General features: G+C 32.9%; 3 protein-coding genes across 3 annotated transcripts; 1 reads left to right on the top strand and 2 right to left on the bottom strand.

Moving 5' to 3' along the window:
* Positions 1-110: 110 nt before the first annotated feature.
* LOC139769753 (thiamine transporter 1-like) lies at positions 111-5,382 on the bottom strand. Its single transcript, XM_071701083.1, has 9 exons — positions 4,659-5,382; positions 4,276-4,550; positions 3,768-3,973; positions 3,375-3,573; positions 2,910-3,294; positions 2,215-2,622; positions 1,045-1,237; positions 520-655; positions 111-450 (listed from the first exon to the last, which is right to left on the bottom strand). Exons 4-9 carry the CDS (start codon positions 3,492-3,494, stop codon positions 334-336), a joined length of 1,359 nt encoding a protein of 452 aa, XP_071557184.1. The 5' UTR covers positions 3,495-3,573; positions 3,768-3,973; positions 4,276-4,550; positions 4,659-5,382; the 3' UTR covers positions 111-333.
* A 1,004-nt stretch (positions 5,383-6,386) lies between these two features.
* On the top strand, positions 6,387-11,662 carry LOC139769625 (uncharacterized). The gene is made up of 4 exons (XM_071700879.1): positions 6,387-6,594; positions 7,295-7,488; positions 7,856-8,032; positions 10,525-11,662. Exons 1-4 carry the CDS (start codon positions 6,402-6,404, stop codon positions 11,209-11,211), a joined length of 1,251 nt encoding a protein of 416 aa, XP_071556980.1. The 5' UTR covers positions 6,387-6,401; the 3' UTR covers positions 11,212-11,662.
* A 138-nt stretch (positions 11,663-11,800) lies between these two features.
* Positions 11,801-17,238, bottom strand: Flr (actin-interacting protein 1 flr). The gene is made up of 13 exons (XM_071700830.1): positions 17,072-17,238; positions 15,339-15,460; positions 15,170-15,260; positions 14,738-14,885; positions 14,463-14,630; positions 14,210-14,378; positions 13,987-14,115; positions 13,811-13,915; positions 13,393-13,713; positions 13,044-13,163; positions 12,803-12,961; positions 12,110-12,260; positions 11,801-12,047 (listed from the first exon to the last, which is right to left on the bottom strand). The coding sequence occupies exons 1-13, from the start codon at positions 17,085-17,087 to the stop codon at positions 11,938-11,940; spliced, it is 1,809 nt and encodes a 602-aa protein (XP_071556931.1). The 5' UTR covers positions 17,088-17,238; the 3' UTR covers positions 11,801-11,937.
* Positions 17,239-17,248: the final 10 nt, after the last annotated feature.

The following is a 17,248-nucleotide window of genomic DNA, read 5'->3' as shown; positions in this document are numbered from 1 at the left end:
GCGCAGACTAGATTATGCAATATGCCTATCACTTACATTAATTAATCTCTTATAAAAATTATTGTAAAAAATACATATTTCTTAATAAATATAATAACAGATGCAATCGGTTCTTTCCAAAACTTTATTAATTTCAATAAAAGTTGCTACAATTAGGCAATAAAAAATTCGTTTAATTCAACATTGAGATGTACTTCTGAAAAATAAAAAAATTTCCAATTTATAATTAGTTTATAATTTTGATTTAAAATAGTTTGCATAACGGATTTTGTTGAATTTAATAAAAGTTTATTTAATCCGTTTTATATTGGTATATACTGTAGAATGAAAAGTTTATCTCATTCGCAGTTGAATGCGATTCATGTTCCGGCGATATCGCAGAACATTGATTATGCTTAGCACAATGTATATCATAGCCAAGACCATAAAATAACCGCCGTAAACGTAGAACTAAAAAGCGAAGACTAATATTATTAGGAAATATACAAATTTGATGCATTATCGGCATAAAATTCTTACCTGCTGTCTAATATCTAACATAATCGTATTGACGACTACAAGCGTCAGCAGGCTTTGCATTAATAATGCGAGAAATATGTTCACGCCGAATATTAAGCCGTGACTATCCTCGGATATACATTTAGCGACTTCAAAGCTATAAACAAGCAAAAACAAACTATCTAATTTTTTCTTCTTTTATGCGCAATTTTATTAAGAAATTATTTCAACTTTCGACAGATACCGTAAAGTTTATACCCCACACAGCATAGACAACTTTTGTTTTAATAATAAAATATAAAAGATAACGATTATTTAAGTCCTTGTTTTATTTAATCACATAATTATTGTCATATAATTTTTCAAAATGAGAACATATATAAATTCATAAATCATATATATACCGTATGTATTGTATAAAACCTATTATATCAACATTTTAGTAAAATTTATCTGCTGTTTTTTTTTCTCTTAGAAGAATTCTTTAACGAGAGTCATTTTTGTTATAAATCCTCTAATATTAATTGTATTAATTAAGAAATTTACCTTGCGACAGTGACCATGGTGTGGTAAATTACGCCGAATATGATATAGCCGGCGTATAAGAGCCAAATGTTATAACTGTAAGAGGATGCCAATAATATAGATCCTTCTAAGAATGCGAATGCAGAACAGATTATGTCTCCGAATCGAACCCAGTTGAACCGTATCTTTCCTACAGAAAATACGCTTATTGCACCTGATAAAAAAAGTTTCGTAAAAAATTACTGTTCAGAAGTTTACCTAATGTATATAATTTAATTTAATTAGTTCTTTTTTTAATTGCGCTCTTTGATCTTATTATTTAATTGTTATCTTATACATCCCTTGTACTTTTTATATCAATTATCTGCTTTTGAATTAAACTATTATAATTATTCTATTTGTTCATTTTTTAGCAAGTATTAATGCGTTTTTAGCAGACGTACGAGATATTAATCCCTTAAAAAATTCGGTCCAATTTATTTTAGTTCATAAACGAAAAATAAATAAAAATAAAATAAAAATATTTAAGGCAGTCAGAAAAACAGTTACAGACTCGTATATATTGTTACAAAGCACGGAGAACAGTATGCGTAAGTAGATACCAGTTCGTTAGTGTATCTTCTTCGTGTATCAAACGTGATTATACGATCGATACGCGAGCATACGTATAGGCAGACAGATGGTGTCCGTTTACGCATACTTTGATTAATTATGTCTTACTGCACTCCTCCGTGTTTTGTAACCATGTACAGGTTTGCAATTGTCTTCGTTTCACCAGTAAGTTATTTATCTTATGTTATTCCTATCTTGTGCGCGTACTTATTTCAGTGTTATTTTATCATTAAAATCTTTTTACATAGATTTTCGCATAATTTGCAATTTTTTTATGCCTGCTACCTAATTTTAATTAAAATTTATAACATTTATTATACGTTTACTTAATTCGTTTGATTTACATTACAATTTGAAAAAGTCCAAAATAAGGATTAGAACATTCCCGTCTTGTAATTCCTGTCTTGTATGTACATAAACAAAAGATTGTCTTGTTATTAAATTTTATCGCTTAAACTCTGTCACTGCGTTTTGACTAATTGAGATGGCGCGTTTCATACTTTTATCCTTCACTCTCCAATCTCATGTGTCGATTCTAATTTAAATAAGATTGTTATATTAAGAGTATTTTTCCCTTACCTACGATCGCGTATGCAAAATCCACAGCGCCATTATAAATCCTATCACCCGGCTTCACTGCAGTTTGCCAAAGCAATTGCGAATAGGTGGCGACCAAAAGATAACCGCAGGTAGATAAAGCCCACCAAGCTGACCATTTGATCACACGATAATTAGTGTAGGCTAGCACAAAGTGTTTCCACAGCAGCGCATACGCATTCTTTATCTTATGAAGCAATGTATTTGGCTTCATTTTGCTATTTTTGTCGCACGATTTTTGTGAATTACTCAGCTGTTGTAATTGATCGATCGCCGGTTGTACAGTAGTAGATGAAATCTCTTCATTATTGGAAACGTCAACGCGATGGAAATAAATTGACTGACCCACAGGAGGCAAGAAGAGTGACCAGACTGTCGCAGTGCCAATGGCTGAAAATTATAGCCCGTAAATATATTACAATATGTAAAATAATATAGTATAAAAAAAATATACATAAGTATGTTTTATATTATGTATAAATGTTTATAAAATGTTACATGTATAAAATTAAATAAAAAATCTTTCTTCATTGAACGATTTTAATTGTTTATAGTTCATACAAATTATCTATATAAAATTTTCATCTGTAAAATTTTATGTAAACTTAAATATATCATGATAAATATTTAAAATTTATACATGTAATTTATATTTTAAACCTACTTATTTGACGTACCTGAAAGAGTTAAATAATTGAGTTGATGATAGTTTAACAAATCGAAGGAAGCTGTTAACTGTGCTACAACACCAGATATGCTGCGCCCAAATAAAGAGGCTGCTTTAGTGTGACTTGTGACCTCTTGATAATGCTTTTTATCTACCTTAGCATAAATGTAAGTATAATAAGCCACCTCGGCAGACATAAACAAGCCGAAAAAGAATTTAGCAATCTGTAAAACCAGCACGATCTTCCCGAGTATTATTAGAAGAAAAGTTATACTACCAGAAAGACCACAGAGTATTATGATAGGTTTATATCTAATAAAATCTGTGATCAGAAACACAACTATTAATGTTGATAAGTAACTATATGTAGTCACAGGATAGATCTCGTGATTCACCTGAAAGATCAATATGTTCTCAATATTATTTTAAAAAATTAAACGCGCGTTCATCTATTTAATCACTTCATTGAACTAACTTCACTGGCTGTAAAGTTTTTCCACCCAGTCAAATAATCGGTTATAAACGATTCAGAAGGCCGAAAGTCTTTAAAACATCCAAACAAGCACAAAATACATGAGATCTTGACCCAATGCATAATGTTTTACAAATATTTGTCCTTTACTCAATAAATTATGTGTTATGTCAAGAAGTTTAAAAGAATTTTCAATATATATCTGCAAAAAAGGAGCAATTTATTTAATACACAACCAATCAGTCATAAATAAATGATATGCTTATGTTAATCAAATTTCTACTTAATAAATACTATTATAAAAGTAAAACATATAAGATAATGTGCTTTTAGTTATTTAATATACATTTAAATATTGTTTTAATAATTAATTGTCCATTATAAATATAATATTACCTGATATTTAATTAACAAAAGGCAGATATCCTATAATCAGTCAGTCCGACAGTCTTGTAATGCTCCTGTTATCTTCACTCGTCATACTGCGTCCATGTACATTCAGAACTTGGCGCGAGACGCTTACCGTGTCTCTTATCAGAATACATTCTTATCAGAATATTACGATTACTACGCCATCTATTATACGAGGATTCTAATACGAACTAATAACAGAAAAAGATATAGATAACTCTCAAAAATTTATTCCTGCATCCGTATAAATAAACTTTAAATGCTTTATGTAAGTTGCTTATTTTCTTAAATTAGTCATACAAATTTTTTTGCTGAAGAAAATTTCTACACATTGAACAGCATAGTATTAAATTATTTATAAATAATGGTTAATTTATATTTCAACTTTTAATAAAACATAAGTTTTTTAAAACTATAAAGAATAAATATATGAAGTAAATAAAATAAGTAATAAAAAATATAATATATACAAAAATTTAATACACAATCTTACCTAATGCTCCATATCTCATTTCATGTTGCATTATAGAGAAATATAATTTCCATAACAGGATAAGACTAGTCCAGCTTTCAGCCATTCGTAGCGCACATGGAACTGCACGTAATTATTAAAACAAATTTAATTTTAATTCTAATAAAATTTTCAGCATTTGTCCAAGTATCCCAAACTTGTCTGTTTATAAATTGCTTTAAATGTAGCTTGTGTATTTAAAATCTTATTATCAGTATCTATCATACACAACTGACATTTCTTCTGCATCATTAACCCTGTAAATTATAACGAGATCAATTTCTTCCGTGTCACTAATAAATTTAGATTAATAATCCGAATAATTTATGTAAAATATAATGCATATAAAATTAATTAAAATTTACATAAGTAGAGCCAGCGCTGCAACTTGATGCAAAACTTGCCAGTTTTAATCTTGATTTGTCTGTCAAGTTGGTCTGACCAGTTTGTATTTCCACAGGTTCATCCATTTCCAATTTCTTTCATCTTTTCCCAATGGGAATACATATATAGTTTGAGATACGTTGATCCCAATGTCATCATATACATCATACAAGACATGGACATATTACCTATAAAAAATAAATAAAATTAATCCTAAGAAAAACAACGTGTCCTTAATCCTTCATATAAAATCAAATCTTGCCAAAATACATAGCCGAAAAAGTTGGAGCAAGTTGGAGATCCAAAGGGATTCATATAACGACCATAACGTGCTATCTTCTAATTGCTTATTTGTGATAAAAACTTTACTCGATATAACTGAATTTATTTTTCCCGAATTGTTCGTTGCAATAAAAAAAGCAACAAGGAACAGATAAATAAAATAACGAGTAGGATACGGAAAAGAGAGAATGGACGGGATGAACCGTATAGGTTATATTTGTGCATAAATAATATCTAGATACGTATCGTATGTAAAGACACAGCGATATCGTGAAAATACAAGCCGCCGTCACGAAGCTTTAGAACCTTTCTCTCTCCTTTTCTCTCAAACGTTTCATTATAACGTATACATTTCACTTTGCATGCAAAAAAATGCAGCATGACGTAACTATACGAAGGGACGATTTTGAAACGATTCAGACTAAAAATTCCGATTAACTAATCAGCGAGTAACTTTTATCAAGCAATATCTTTACTGTTTGTTTGCGTGGATGGAGTTATAATCTTTTGTTGCTCCAATGGATTGAAAGAAAGATTAGATTAGAGACATAATGAATTATACAGTTCGAAATTTCGCAAGCATCTCTGCCGATTTGAACACTGATTAAGTTAATCGACGATTAACTTATCAAGCAATTCTTGTAGCAATTCGTTAACATGGATAGAATTATCAATTCTTTTTTATCGTTTAACATACGGGGAAAAAGAATTAGGGATGGTGAATTTTTATTTGGAAATTTCTCTGAGAGTTATTCGTCGTTTAATACTCGGGGGAAAAAATTTTCATATATAAATTATATATAAAACATGTCCATATATATTTTTTCTCTTTTGTATAATGATACATCTCTATTTGCATATACAGGAAAAATAATAAAAATTAAAAGATATCTAAAAGGAAAATTTTTTTTCACAAAGAGAGTGAAATTTGAGGAAATAAGAAAAATTACCCATATAATGTAAATGTAATAATTGTAAAATATAATTATATATATAATTATACGTATTTAGACTATTGTATAATCTAATCATAATTTTACTTTTTGTAAAAAAACAAATTATTTTTTAATGATTTTTTTTGTTATTTACGCGCGAATTTCAGGTGATCTAATTCGCTAACTCTTAAATGCCTCTAATCCAAAAACTGTTGTAGCTCCAATATTTCTGTATTAAGATTTTTGTCTTAAAATAATCTCAGGAATTTATTCTTAAACGTTTTATGATCTTTATATACGGGACTCCCTGTATATATAAAGATATTTTCCTGGGTATTCGGAAAAAGAAATTAGATTATGGATGACGAATTTACAGTAAGAAATTTTGCTTCAAAGCAAATCGATCGAATTAATCGTCGGTAAAATTTCAAAGCTAGCCTGCCTTCAAAAAATGGTCGAAAAAAAGCGTCAAACTGCGGTGAATTCGTTTCCAGGCGACGTCGACAGATGGCTGGAGCCGCATCTCGTCGGTCACGCTCAGCGTGCTTCTCTCATTTGTCGCGCGGTTCGCGCCAATCGCGATTATGGCGCTCGCCAGATGAGAGAGGAGCAGTGGAGCAGTGGAGTGAGTGGAGCAGTGTCGCGCTGAGATTGCTGAGAACGAACGGTCGTTTGCAGCGGACGAGCGATTTTTCACGAGGTAAGACACGACGGACGCGAGCTCTCGGTCCTCCCGCCGATCTTCCGACGCGGATCGACATAACGACGTCCCCGGATCGGCGCTGCCGAGGCTACCGTCGCGAGTCGCGGGGACGTCGCGAACGGCCGTCCTTTTCCTCCAGCCATACCTGAGTACAATAATAGATTTGGCTGGAACCTGCCCAGAGCCTGATTAAATAAATAGTATTGTGTCCCTCGGTGTCTCTCGGCCTGGCGCCACCTCCCTTACGTCGCGATCTCGCGATCCCGCGACGTAGATTAAAGATTTCCCATTCTCTCGCGAATCGAGCGGAGAATCCCCTTTCGCACCCTGCAATTTCGCGGCTCTCGTAACGTTTTATAACCTTTCACCCCGTACGGCGAGAGGGTCGAATTGTTACGTTGCCTTGATTACGCGGGCGATGTTTAATGCCGTCGGGCGCGTGTGAATTAGCACAGACTGATATCGAACTGAATATCGTGCGACGAGGTATCCTTCACCGCGATGCTCCTCCGCGAAAGAACAATTTTGTACAACCGTGAAAATTACATGTCTCTTTAAAGCTCAATTGCATATATTTTGCTGTGAGCTGGCACTCTGTTCTTTTCTCTTTTTATGCAGTCATTAAGACTCAATCCTGGATCAACTTTCCTCCCTTGTGAAACGCGGAAGTTTTAATAGAATCCTTTTCTTCCTACAGCAGGCAGCGATATGGAAGGCCAACAGTTCTGTTTGCGATGGCATAATTTTCAAAATACTCTCTTGAGCTCGCTTCCAAAGTTGCTGGACGGAGGTCACCTGACAGACGTTACGCTCAGCGCCGGCGGTAGACACATTCATGCTCACAGAATCATACTCTCGGCTTGTAGTTATTATTTTAAAGAACTCTTTAAGGTATATATAAATAAAAAAGTGTCTCTCGATTATGTTATGCAAACGAATAAGATATCGATTTGTTAACGATATAACAGACGTATGAATTTCTTAAACATTTTCAATGAATTCTAAATACTATCTTATATTAATATTAAACATTTATTTTCGTTACTTCTGTGCTTCTTTTTTTTTTACAAGTAGAAACATCTAACAGTGCAAGAATGGAAATATTCAGGATTGTTAATTTTATCGCCTAAATAAGCTAAACATAATGTTTTTCTAAATTATTTCAAGTCAATATTGTATCGCAAATATGTATCGTGATCAAATCATAGCTTAAACTTGTACTGAGAATCAGGCGAGAACTTTATGAATGAATTTTTAGGACTTGAACTCCTTGCAACATCCGGTCATTGTGCTACCAGGCATGGAATATGCAAATCTGTGCGCTCTGGTCAAGTTTATGTATAATGGAGAAGTGAATATTTATCAAGAGCAATTACCTGCACTTTTAGCTATGGCTGACACATTGCACATTTGTGGATTAGCTGATATGGCTGGGGTAAGTGTTTCTTGTATTGTTAAGTAACGTTAAAAAATATAGGAGCCAAAAAGTTATATTGTGTAAAAAAAGAATTATGTAATACTCTCTGTATTTATATTGTGTTTTCTCAATGTATTGTACCTCTTCATTTTTTGCCTGTAATTTATTTTTTTATATCAGCACTTCTGGCGTCATATAAAACAGTTTATGAAAGTTATTGTACATCTAATTCTTTGCCTTTATACCTAATTGCGAAACGAATAATAATATCTAAAATAATGACATAATTATTTATTCTAGTTGCATATTGTGTACCAATTTTCATTTTTTGTATTAATTTCCAAAATGAGATAGTAATGATTTGTACTTGAGACATACAAATCATGGAAATATGATTTTCATTATTATTATTAGGTCAGGTCGAGTATACTTGCAGGCTCGCTAATTATGCATGAGAAATAGATAATATTGATAAATATATAATGATTATACTACGCTATAATTCAGAAATAAAAACTGCAATTTTCTTATTATATTACTGGCGTGTTTTTTTTTTAGTACTTAAGGTAATTAGCATGAATAATATTTAATCTTTTTAATACGCTTGTTCTCAAACGAAAATTTTTGATTGCTTATAACAAAGCATGTGTTTCTTAAGCGCCGTTATATAAAAATATGATTCCTCTTAATAGTTCTTACTATTCCTTACAGATAGATATTAAACATTTTATCTTTCACAAATATATCTGTTGCAAATTTGCACAAAATAACTGTATTGTTGATACGTTCAGCAATATAGCCGGTATGTAATATATAGCCGTGCGAAATTTATGCAATCTTTTTTTTTTTTATTAATAAGTTGCACCATATTAAACAACAATGCATTTTCCTTTCACATTCTTTCTCCCTTTTTTTTCATTAACATTGATATACAACTGTTTATGCATTGTAATATTTAATTAATAGTATCTATATACTCAATAGCTCATAAATAATATTGCTTCTTAATGGAATATGTCAATATATTATTTTCCAATTTTTCTAAACTATAACACATTGCATATTATAGATATAATCTAATATGCGATAGCAGTAAGTGTTGTAAGCATTTATTAGAGTTGTAAGCAAATCTATTAAATAGAATTCGTCTTATCTGTAAATCGTGATATAAATTCTATGTACCACAGTATATTATATATATTATTGTAAATGCTATCCCGGTAACATGCATGTCTGATACCAATGTACTTAAAAGAATTACAGAATTGCCGCAATACTGTCGCAAATATACTTTCACAAAGGTCGCAGATTAATCAATTTCTTTCGTATTTATTCAGCAGAACGGAGAACGAAGTAAAAATTCACGTTCGCTTGTTCCTCACTTAATCTTTTTATATTATCCTGATCGTGTTGTTTTGTTCAGGTTACTTAAACACATTCACTGTCGTTCCTCAAGAAGTACTTCACGAAGGAATTATACCGCTACACATATTATGTTCGTACATGCATCGAAGGAACGATAATGAATAAAAACGATATCCACGAGATCAAGATCGTTGTGTGTGTTGCAACTAAATGCAAGTGGATGCATCCCATGGAACCTTACCCCATAGAATGACTTTACAGGTATATCTAAAATAGCTTCTTCCATGAATCTCTAAATTACTAAAACTATATATTACCGAAGTTAGAACAGCGATTTTATACAACACTTATGTTTTTTTTGCAGTACAATAATGCTTAACAGTTTAGTCAAGTGTGATGATAACAAACGTTTAGCACTAATTTGTCAAATTCCAAAGACGTTATTAGCTAAAGGAAAAAAAAAACGAAACGCATGAAAACCTAAAAATAAAGAAGTTTTGTAAATAGATTTCAGATATAGTCAACGATCTTGGATTTTCATGTGCTAAACAGTTAGAATTTAGTAATAACTCTTGACTAAATATTTTTTATAAAAAATTAGATATTTTGTTAGGAATACTTATTATTGTTTAACAAATATATATTTGTAGAAGTATTAATCTAAACCGGAAGAACAAAATTTATTAATTGTTTTAAAAATTATCATGCTAAATATCCTTAAGTAATATATCCTAATATCGATTTTAAATAGATCATTAACGCGCAATGCATAACCTGTTGTATAATATATATAGAATATGTTTTAGCTTGTTTTCTTGAATTTTGAAGGATACATTCATCGTTGTATGTCATCAATACCGTACTCTGTAAAAGTTAGAGAATACGTTTGCTGCAATTATCAAAAGCAATTCGCATTCTTGTATAAATCTTTATAATAGTATGATATATTTTACTTAATATTATTGTAAAACCTAACATACTTTTAATATAAATCCATAGGCAGTAAAGAGTATGACGCCGCATAGTTAATACACTTTTAGATCATTTTTTTTCTAAAATGGTTGTCTTTAATGATGTTTTTAGTGGAAAAAAAAATATAATTATTTAATGTAATTTACATGATTATGCATGTTTTTTTATTTCAGAAAAATCCGAGACAGGATAACGGCTTGTATGTGCAATCGTCAGTAGTGCATCCTCAGGAAAGACTATCGAACGAAGAGATAATAAGGACGGAGTCGAAAGACAATATAACGGCTACTGGATCATCAGAATCGGTATCAGTACCCTTGCCTAAAGTAATGGATAACTTAGAGGATGACGAGCCTAGTAACGATCAAGAAAGTATACCGTATTGCGTTAAGACGAAGCCATATTACTCCATAAATGCGAAGCTAAACCAAAGGGAGAAAACGTCTGTTCCTGTTAACGTATCTGCTAATAAGTATATCGATAGAGGCTACTCAGAGAATATAGCGGACGAGGCAGCGTCGATCGTGGAGGATCAAGTTACCCCTATAGAAGATGTAAAACCACCGCCAGCCGTGTGGGACGCGAGTTTCAAGTTGCTTACGGCGTCTGCACCCAGTAGAACTTCCCAGACTTACAACAAATCCAGTGTCACTTGTCTTATCTGTGGTAAACAATTGAGTAATCAGTACAACTTGCGAGTACACATGGAGACGCATAGCAATAGCTCGTACAGCTGCACATCGTGTTCGCATGTATCGCGATCGCGAGACGCTCTTAGGAAACACGTGTCCTACAGGCACCCGGTAGCTTCTTCTCAAAAACGTCCACGGTATAATACGTCAAAATCATCAATAATATGATGATAAAGTCACTACTATTCTATATAGACATTTATGTGTCTATAATGTATATAGACATTTTAACCCTCGCTAGGATACCTTTCTATTAAAAATTTAAATTTTTCGTTAAATTACGGAAAGAGAAAGAAAAAGAGATTGAGACAAAAAGATATTTTGTTAAATGTATTTAAAATATTAAAAATAATAGAGCGTTGTTCTAGATATGTTGAATTAGAGAATAATTTAGCAACAAAGTTCATAGAATGAACATGCCTACCTATGAATGATAGATTACGAACATAGTTGAATTTTGAAAAGCAGCACTGGACTGATTAATGATAAGACAAGTCATAACATCTTCGTTAAGTGTACAAAGTAAAAGTGTGATCATGTTCCTGAAGACCTTTAATGTTCGAATTGTTATCGCTTTCTTGTTATTGTTACATCGTTTTAATAAAAACAAATTAGATAAGTCGTGTGATTCTTAGTGCAAAGGCAATATCTCTACATATGTGCAAAAATGAAGCTGCAGCGCGAGAGCTGCGGTTTTAGTTACATGGGATGTGAATTATTCTACTAATAAAGTCGATAAAAAAAGGTGCAAAAAAGATTGCAATATAATTTTTTAATCATATATCAAGAATTGTATTAAAAAATAATATACAATATTCGTAGACTACGAAATAAATAAAATGCCTCCAAAATTGAGTTTCCTTAGACGTGGCAATAAATTCTTCCAAAAGTTAATTATATCTTTTCTATACGCCATATTTTAGTATTGCAGTCCTGTCCGACGGAGATTAAGGTTTCCTCGTCCAGCCAGACCAAGCGCGTTATTTGACTCTGAGGATGAGCATCTAAAACACGTGAATGTTTGTTAATTGCAATCCGTTTACAAATAGGAACTTGCTACGCTTACTTTTGATGATGGTATGTTTTGCTGGATTTGTCACACTCCAGATGATGATAGTGGTGTCAAGGCTACCGCTCGCAACCATGTCAGAATTTGGAGACCACGCGACAGAGTTTACTCTTGCATTGTGGAAGCCCCATTCTCTATTATGCGCAAGCTGCAAATTAAATCAATATCTTTTAGATTATGTCTTTAAAATCATGTTCTTTTTAAACTATATTTGTATGAGTACTAGTTAGTTCCATTTATATGCTACTCACCCTCTGTGTTAATCCAATAAGCACAATAACAAGCCATTAATAGCGATTAATTCATTTAAAAAAGCATGATTACTTTATGCTTAATTACTGCATTGCAAATATTGCCAGCATATTATAGTGCATCACAATTAAATTTAGTAAAGAAATATAAGCGTGGTTCTATATAAGTAGAATTATCTGTTACGATTATTGACTTTTTATTACAACCATATTCAATTATGACGTTAAAAACAAAAAATATGAATTTTTTTTAGAAATGTTAAGAGTCTGGAGTGTTATTACTATTCTTGCTATATTTATGGTATTTCTATCACAATATTACTGATAGCATATATATAACACACAAATACACAATCGTACAAAACTTATATCTACATTTTTAGCTGTGCACAGTTGAATCTAAATTATTTTAAATTGTCCTTTATATAAAGTATATTACCTTGTATTCTGGTACGGCATACAGTATAACTTTTCTGTTTGCATCACAGGCAACTAAATATTTATTATCGGGACTATATGAGGCATCCGTAACTGGACCCAGGTGTTCTAGTTCAGTCTTTTGAGTTAATGTAGTATCCGAAAACTCGTAAATATATACCTACGTGTAAATTGTACAAAGATTAATAATAGCATGAACAAATTTTTACATTTTTCGTATAATATATAAATAAGAGACAAACTTTGTTATCAGATGTAGATCCAATAGCTACGTCTCCGGTTTCTTGATTAATTGACACGCACGATGGTTCGTAATTGATCGATAGACTTGACAGCTTTTTACCATCCTGTGTAACTGCGATCTGCAAAGCGTATTACCAATATAACATCATTGTTATGCGAAATTTACATGTGCAAAGTGTCCACAAAGATGCTTATCGCATTTTCGAATATATTTAGCAATAGCATAAAAAATATTTTTTCTATGTTTACAACACTGAATTAATTTCAAGCTTGCTAAATATTTTATTAGGATTTGTTAGATAAATCTGTGAAATCGAGAATGTGAACCTTTGTGAATATTTGACCTACCTGTCGAACTGAGGCCACCACAACTATATCGTTATATATATCCAGACCTCGCGGTTGCGAATCCAATTTTACCACACTGGTCTCCGCATACGCATTTGTCGCAATATCGATTGACCTTAAAGTATCGTCGATGCCGGCAGTATAGAGCAAGTTACCCGTGGCCTTCATCCCGTTAATTTGATTACCGTGACCGTGCCCTTGTACGCGATCATTTTCCCCCGTCTCCGCATTCCAATTGGTGATGTAGCCATCGTGAGAACCGGTGTAAATCGTACTTCTATCAGGACTTAATGTTAGCACCGTTATTGGTTTATTATGACCCTGAAGAGAGAATATTGAATCAAAATTGGTATATTGAAAAGGATATTAAGAGCAGTTCATCAATTCGAACTTTGAAAGAGATCAATAGAATGATTACTTTTATTATCTTTATAGGCTTCTGAGGATTGTCGACGTCAAGATAGTTGATGAAACCGCTAAGTGACACGGATAATAAATGATTTCCTTGCCATAGACAGCTCACCTGGAAACACACGAATTATTTTGATTTATTGTCTCCGTATATCTTTTAAACTGATTATACAAGTTACAAACTTGTTGATCGTCGACCGTCGTTCCCATGTTGAACTCGGTAATTAAAGAACGTGTTTCTACGTCCCACAGCTTACAAGTTTTATCTCCGGAGGCAGTTAATAACTGTTTACCATCGGGCTTCCATGCAACCTGTAAATATAAATGCATTGTTTGATTACATTTATTATAAATAATTTGTCATATTCTTATGTCACATTGCATTACATCGAAGTTAGATACATACTCCGTAGACTCCACCTTGATGTGCAGGGGATCCTACTTCCTCAACAAAATCAGAGGTTGTTCCGTTATATATAAATACTTTCCCGTCGAATCCACCGGAAGCAAACAGATTTCCGTCAGGCGAATAACGTACGGTTTGAACGAAACGAGTATGCTCTTGCTTTGTCATCCTAAGATAAAATATGTAATGAGTCACGTGAAGAATTAGAATTCCTTAACACGGAATATAGACTGAGTTTTGTGCATATACATACTTAAATTTGAATGGAGGGCCTTCGAATATACCGATAGTATTATCTTCACTTCCAGTTATTAATCTGAATGGTCTAGCCGGTCTAAAGTCGCACGAGTTGATAGATTTACTTTGACCAGAGATCTCGCCCACCGACGTCCCTGTTTCTGCCATAAAGACGTGCCCAAATCTGCTCGAAAGACCAATTATTAACATGTTAATATTACTTCTTTGGTCTATCTTGGTCCTTCTCTTCAATGGCATATCTTCTTTAGCATTCTAGTGAGCAAAGTATACCTTTCTCTTCCTTCTCCAACCACGACCATGCGCTGACTATCCGGTGACCAAGCGATGTCTTTAATGGGTCCACCAATAGGGTGAAATTCATTTTTTAATATATGCTCCTTATTAACTGTATCCCAAATACGTACTTTACCCGACTGATCTGAAATAAACTCCTCCATTAGTTCCTTCATATATCAAGATTAAATATGGAAAAGAATAAGTTGAAAAACGAGTTTGGTTGTTGTGAAACATCTTATGTATCACAAAGCTTTGGATAAAAAAATGATAACGCATAATAAAAAATTACGAGTAACAAATATCACGCACCATATTATTATTACGGTATTTTTATGATAATTTCCGCGTAAGAGTTGTATACATACAATCTTCAAGTAATTAAAGATTTTTGTAATGTATAAATATTACAAATAAAGTACGACATACCTCCCGAAGCTATATAAAAACCGCTAGGAGAATATTTGGCAACATTCACGGGGCAAGAATGTTCTGTATAAACGTCTGCGATTGCTGGATTCTGCAATGTTCAGAGAGACGCAAATTAGAATGTCCTTATTGGATAATAGTAAGCATTTATTGTAGTATAGAAACTCACGTCAATATTTCTAATGATGACACTGTTACCATTGGTATATAAAAAGTTCTTTCCTTTGGGATCGCCACCCAATACAAGAGGTTGTCCCCTTTGAGTTCTCGGTAATGCAGTAAATATATATTCTATAATATAAAAAACCAGAAATTGTAAAATGAGGAAACAGTAGGAAACTATCTGGAAACATCTTTAAATATATACTGGATATTCAAATAATACGTCAAATAATTGGACAGTCAATTAATATTCTAAATATCCAAATATCTGAATATTAATAGCATTATCTCATACTAATATATATTATAATATTAAAATATAGACGTAATTTAAATTACAGATTCTCTAAAAATCACAATAGATAAAGTTTGTCAATATCGTTATTTTAATAACATCAAGTTATTATTTTATATTCTATATTATTTATATATAAAGAATTATATATAAAAATTGTGTGTATATTATTTGCTGTATTATTTATTTATATTATATATTTTTCGCAATATATTAAATAATGAGTAAAAATGATCAAGTTTATCGGGAAAATATTGTCATACAAGCGCAGAAGAGATCAAATATCACGCAACAACGCATAATACATCCAGATGCTGGAACCAAAATACTCTTCCTTGATACATTGGCACGGATCCAGCTGCTAATATTTCAAATTATTTTGAGCGCTAACAAGCTACAGTTTATTCTCCATCGTGCTATAGTTCCAGAGGTGATATTGTAAAAGAAATTTATAAGCGCATTAATAACACAATTTGCAAAAAAAGTTATTTTAAAAGTAATATATACATTAGTCTCAATATATAATAATGATAATCTCTTTCTTCTCTTTCCCTACTTCTTTCTACAAACATTTCTTTTAATAAATATAAAAAAACAAAAAATTCTTTATTTTATTCAATAACTTTTTGTGTATATATTTAATATCTACATTATATATATTCAACTACTGCAAAATATTTTTCCATTTTTATATCTTACTTCAACCTGATAAGAGGACAATGTTGAGCGAATCTTATCTAAGGTCTAATTAAACCTTGATTTAGTATTTGTGAATCATCTTCTTTTTTTTTTACTTGTGACTATGCGTGTATATGTACAGGGTGTATCAAAAGTCTTGACACATTCTTACTTTATTTTTCACAAAAATTCAATTTGAATCAACTTTCCTTTATTTTCAATACAAAAAATCTTCATAACAAAGATTCAAAAATTGAAGATAAAATAAAAATCATTCAAGATTAAGCAATAAACTTATTATTCCTTTGCACCGGGTGCTACATTTTTATTTCGCGAAGGAAGGTGTCCAATCTCTCGATATTAACGGAACACCGATCTACTCCAAATCCGCCTAGAACGAATCCTCGGAGTGAGAACGCCAATAACTTCCGAGCACCCTGTATATGCACACTGACATCAACCGTGCGTCCGGCGTATCGTGTCACACACGGCACATGTGTGACAACGCTTCGTATTCGGGCGAGAGGAGCGAGAAGTAAACGAGAAATAAACGCGCGGAGCAGCGAGGGACGCGAAGGAAATCGCGGAGGAAACCTTCTTCCGTCGTCCCGGCGCGTCGCGACGCCTCGCGATCCGACCGGCGCGATAAGCAAACCGGAAAACGCGAGAGGAGAGAGGAACACCACCTCGCGCGGCTTCGAAATCGGCACGGTATTCGGCGAAAGGTACATACGCGTGATGCCTTTTTTTCTCGCACCGCGACTTACTCGTTTCGTACGACATCTCGCCGGTGTGCACCCTGTGACTCTGCGCGCCCAGCGATATTTAAACAGCGAAACCGAGCGAGGGATCCGGTGTGTGACGTGGGATGCGCGACGTCCACGGAGCAAGCCTACGTGCTACGTGTGATAGCTCGCGACAGCACCTCCCGCACACACATACAC

The sequence above is a fragment of the Temnothorax nylanderi genome, unplaced genomic scaffold (genome assembly GCF_030848795.1).
Source record: "Temnothorax nylanderi isolate EJ_2023f unplaced genomic scaffold, tnyl_v1.0 TNYL_tig0002_pilon, whole genome shotgun sequence".
Taxonomy (NCBI): Eukaryota; Metazoa; Arthropoda; class Insecta; order Hymenoptera; family Formicidae; genus Temnothorax; species Temnothorax nylanderi.
The sequence above is the reverse complement of the archived record's forward strand: the minus strand, read 5'-3'. Positions and strand labels throughout refer to the sequence as shown.

What these genes read in the sequence shown, in the direction of transcription:
- LOC139769753 (XM_071701083.1), bottom strand. Translation starts at nt 3,494, where the DNA reads ATGCATTGGGTCAAGATCTCATGTATTTTGTGCTTGTTTGGATGTTTT. An exon ending in CAATTATTTAACTCTTTCAG is followed by an intron (nt 2,623 to 2,909) that starts GTACGTCAAATA and finishes TATAATTTTCAG; the next exon opens with CCATTGGCACTGCGACAGTC. An exon ending in TGTTAGATATTAGACAGCAG is followed by an intron (nt 451 to 519) that starts GTAAGAATTTTA and finishes TTCGCTTTTTAG; the next exon opens with TTCTACGTTTACGGCGGTTA.
- LOC139769625 (XM_071700879.1), top strand. Translation starts at nt 6,402, where the DNA reads ATGGCTGGAGCCGCATCTCGTCGGTCACGCTCAGCGTGCTTCTCTCAT. An exon ending in GACGAGCGATTTTTCACGAG is followed by an intron (nt 6,595 to 7,294) that starts GTAAGACACGAC and finishes TTCTTCCTACAG; the next exon opens with CAGGCAGCGATATGGAAGGC. An exon ending in ATTTTAAAGAACTCTTTAAG is followed by an intron (nt 7,489 to 7,855) that starts GTATATATAAAT and finishes ATGAATTTTTAG; the next exon opens with GACTTGAACTCCTTGCAACA.
- Flr (XM_071700830.1), bottom strand. An exon ending in CGACGGTCGACGATCAACAA is followed by an intron (nt 13,916 to 13,986) that starts GTTTGTAACTTG and finishes GTGTGTTTCCAG; the next exon opens with GTGAGCTGTCTATGGCAAGG. An exon ending in AGCCTATAAAGATAATAAAA is followed by an intron (nt 13,714 to 13,810) that starts GTAATCATTCTA and finishes TTCTCTCTTCAG; the next exon opens with GGTCATAATAAACCAATAAC.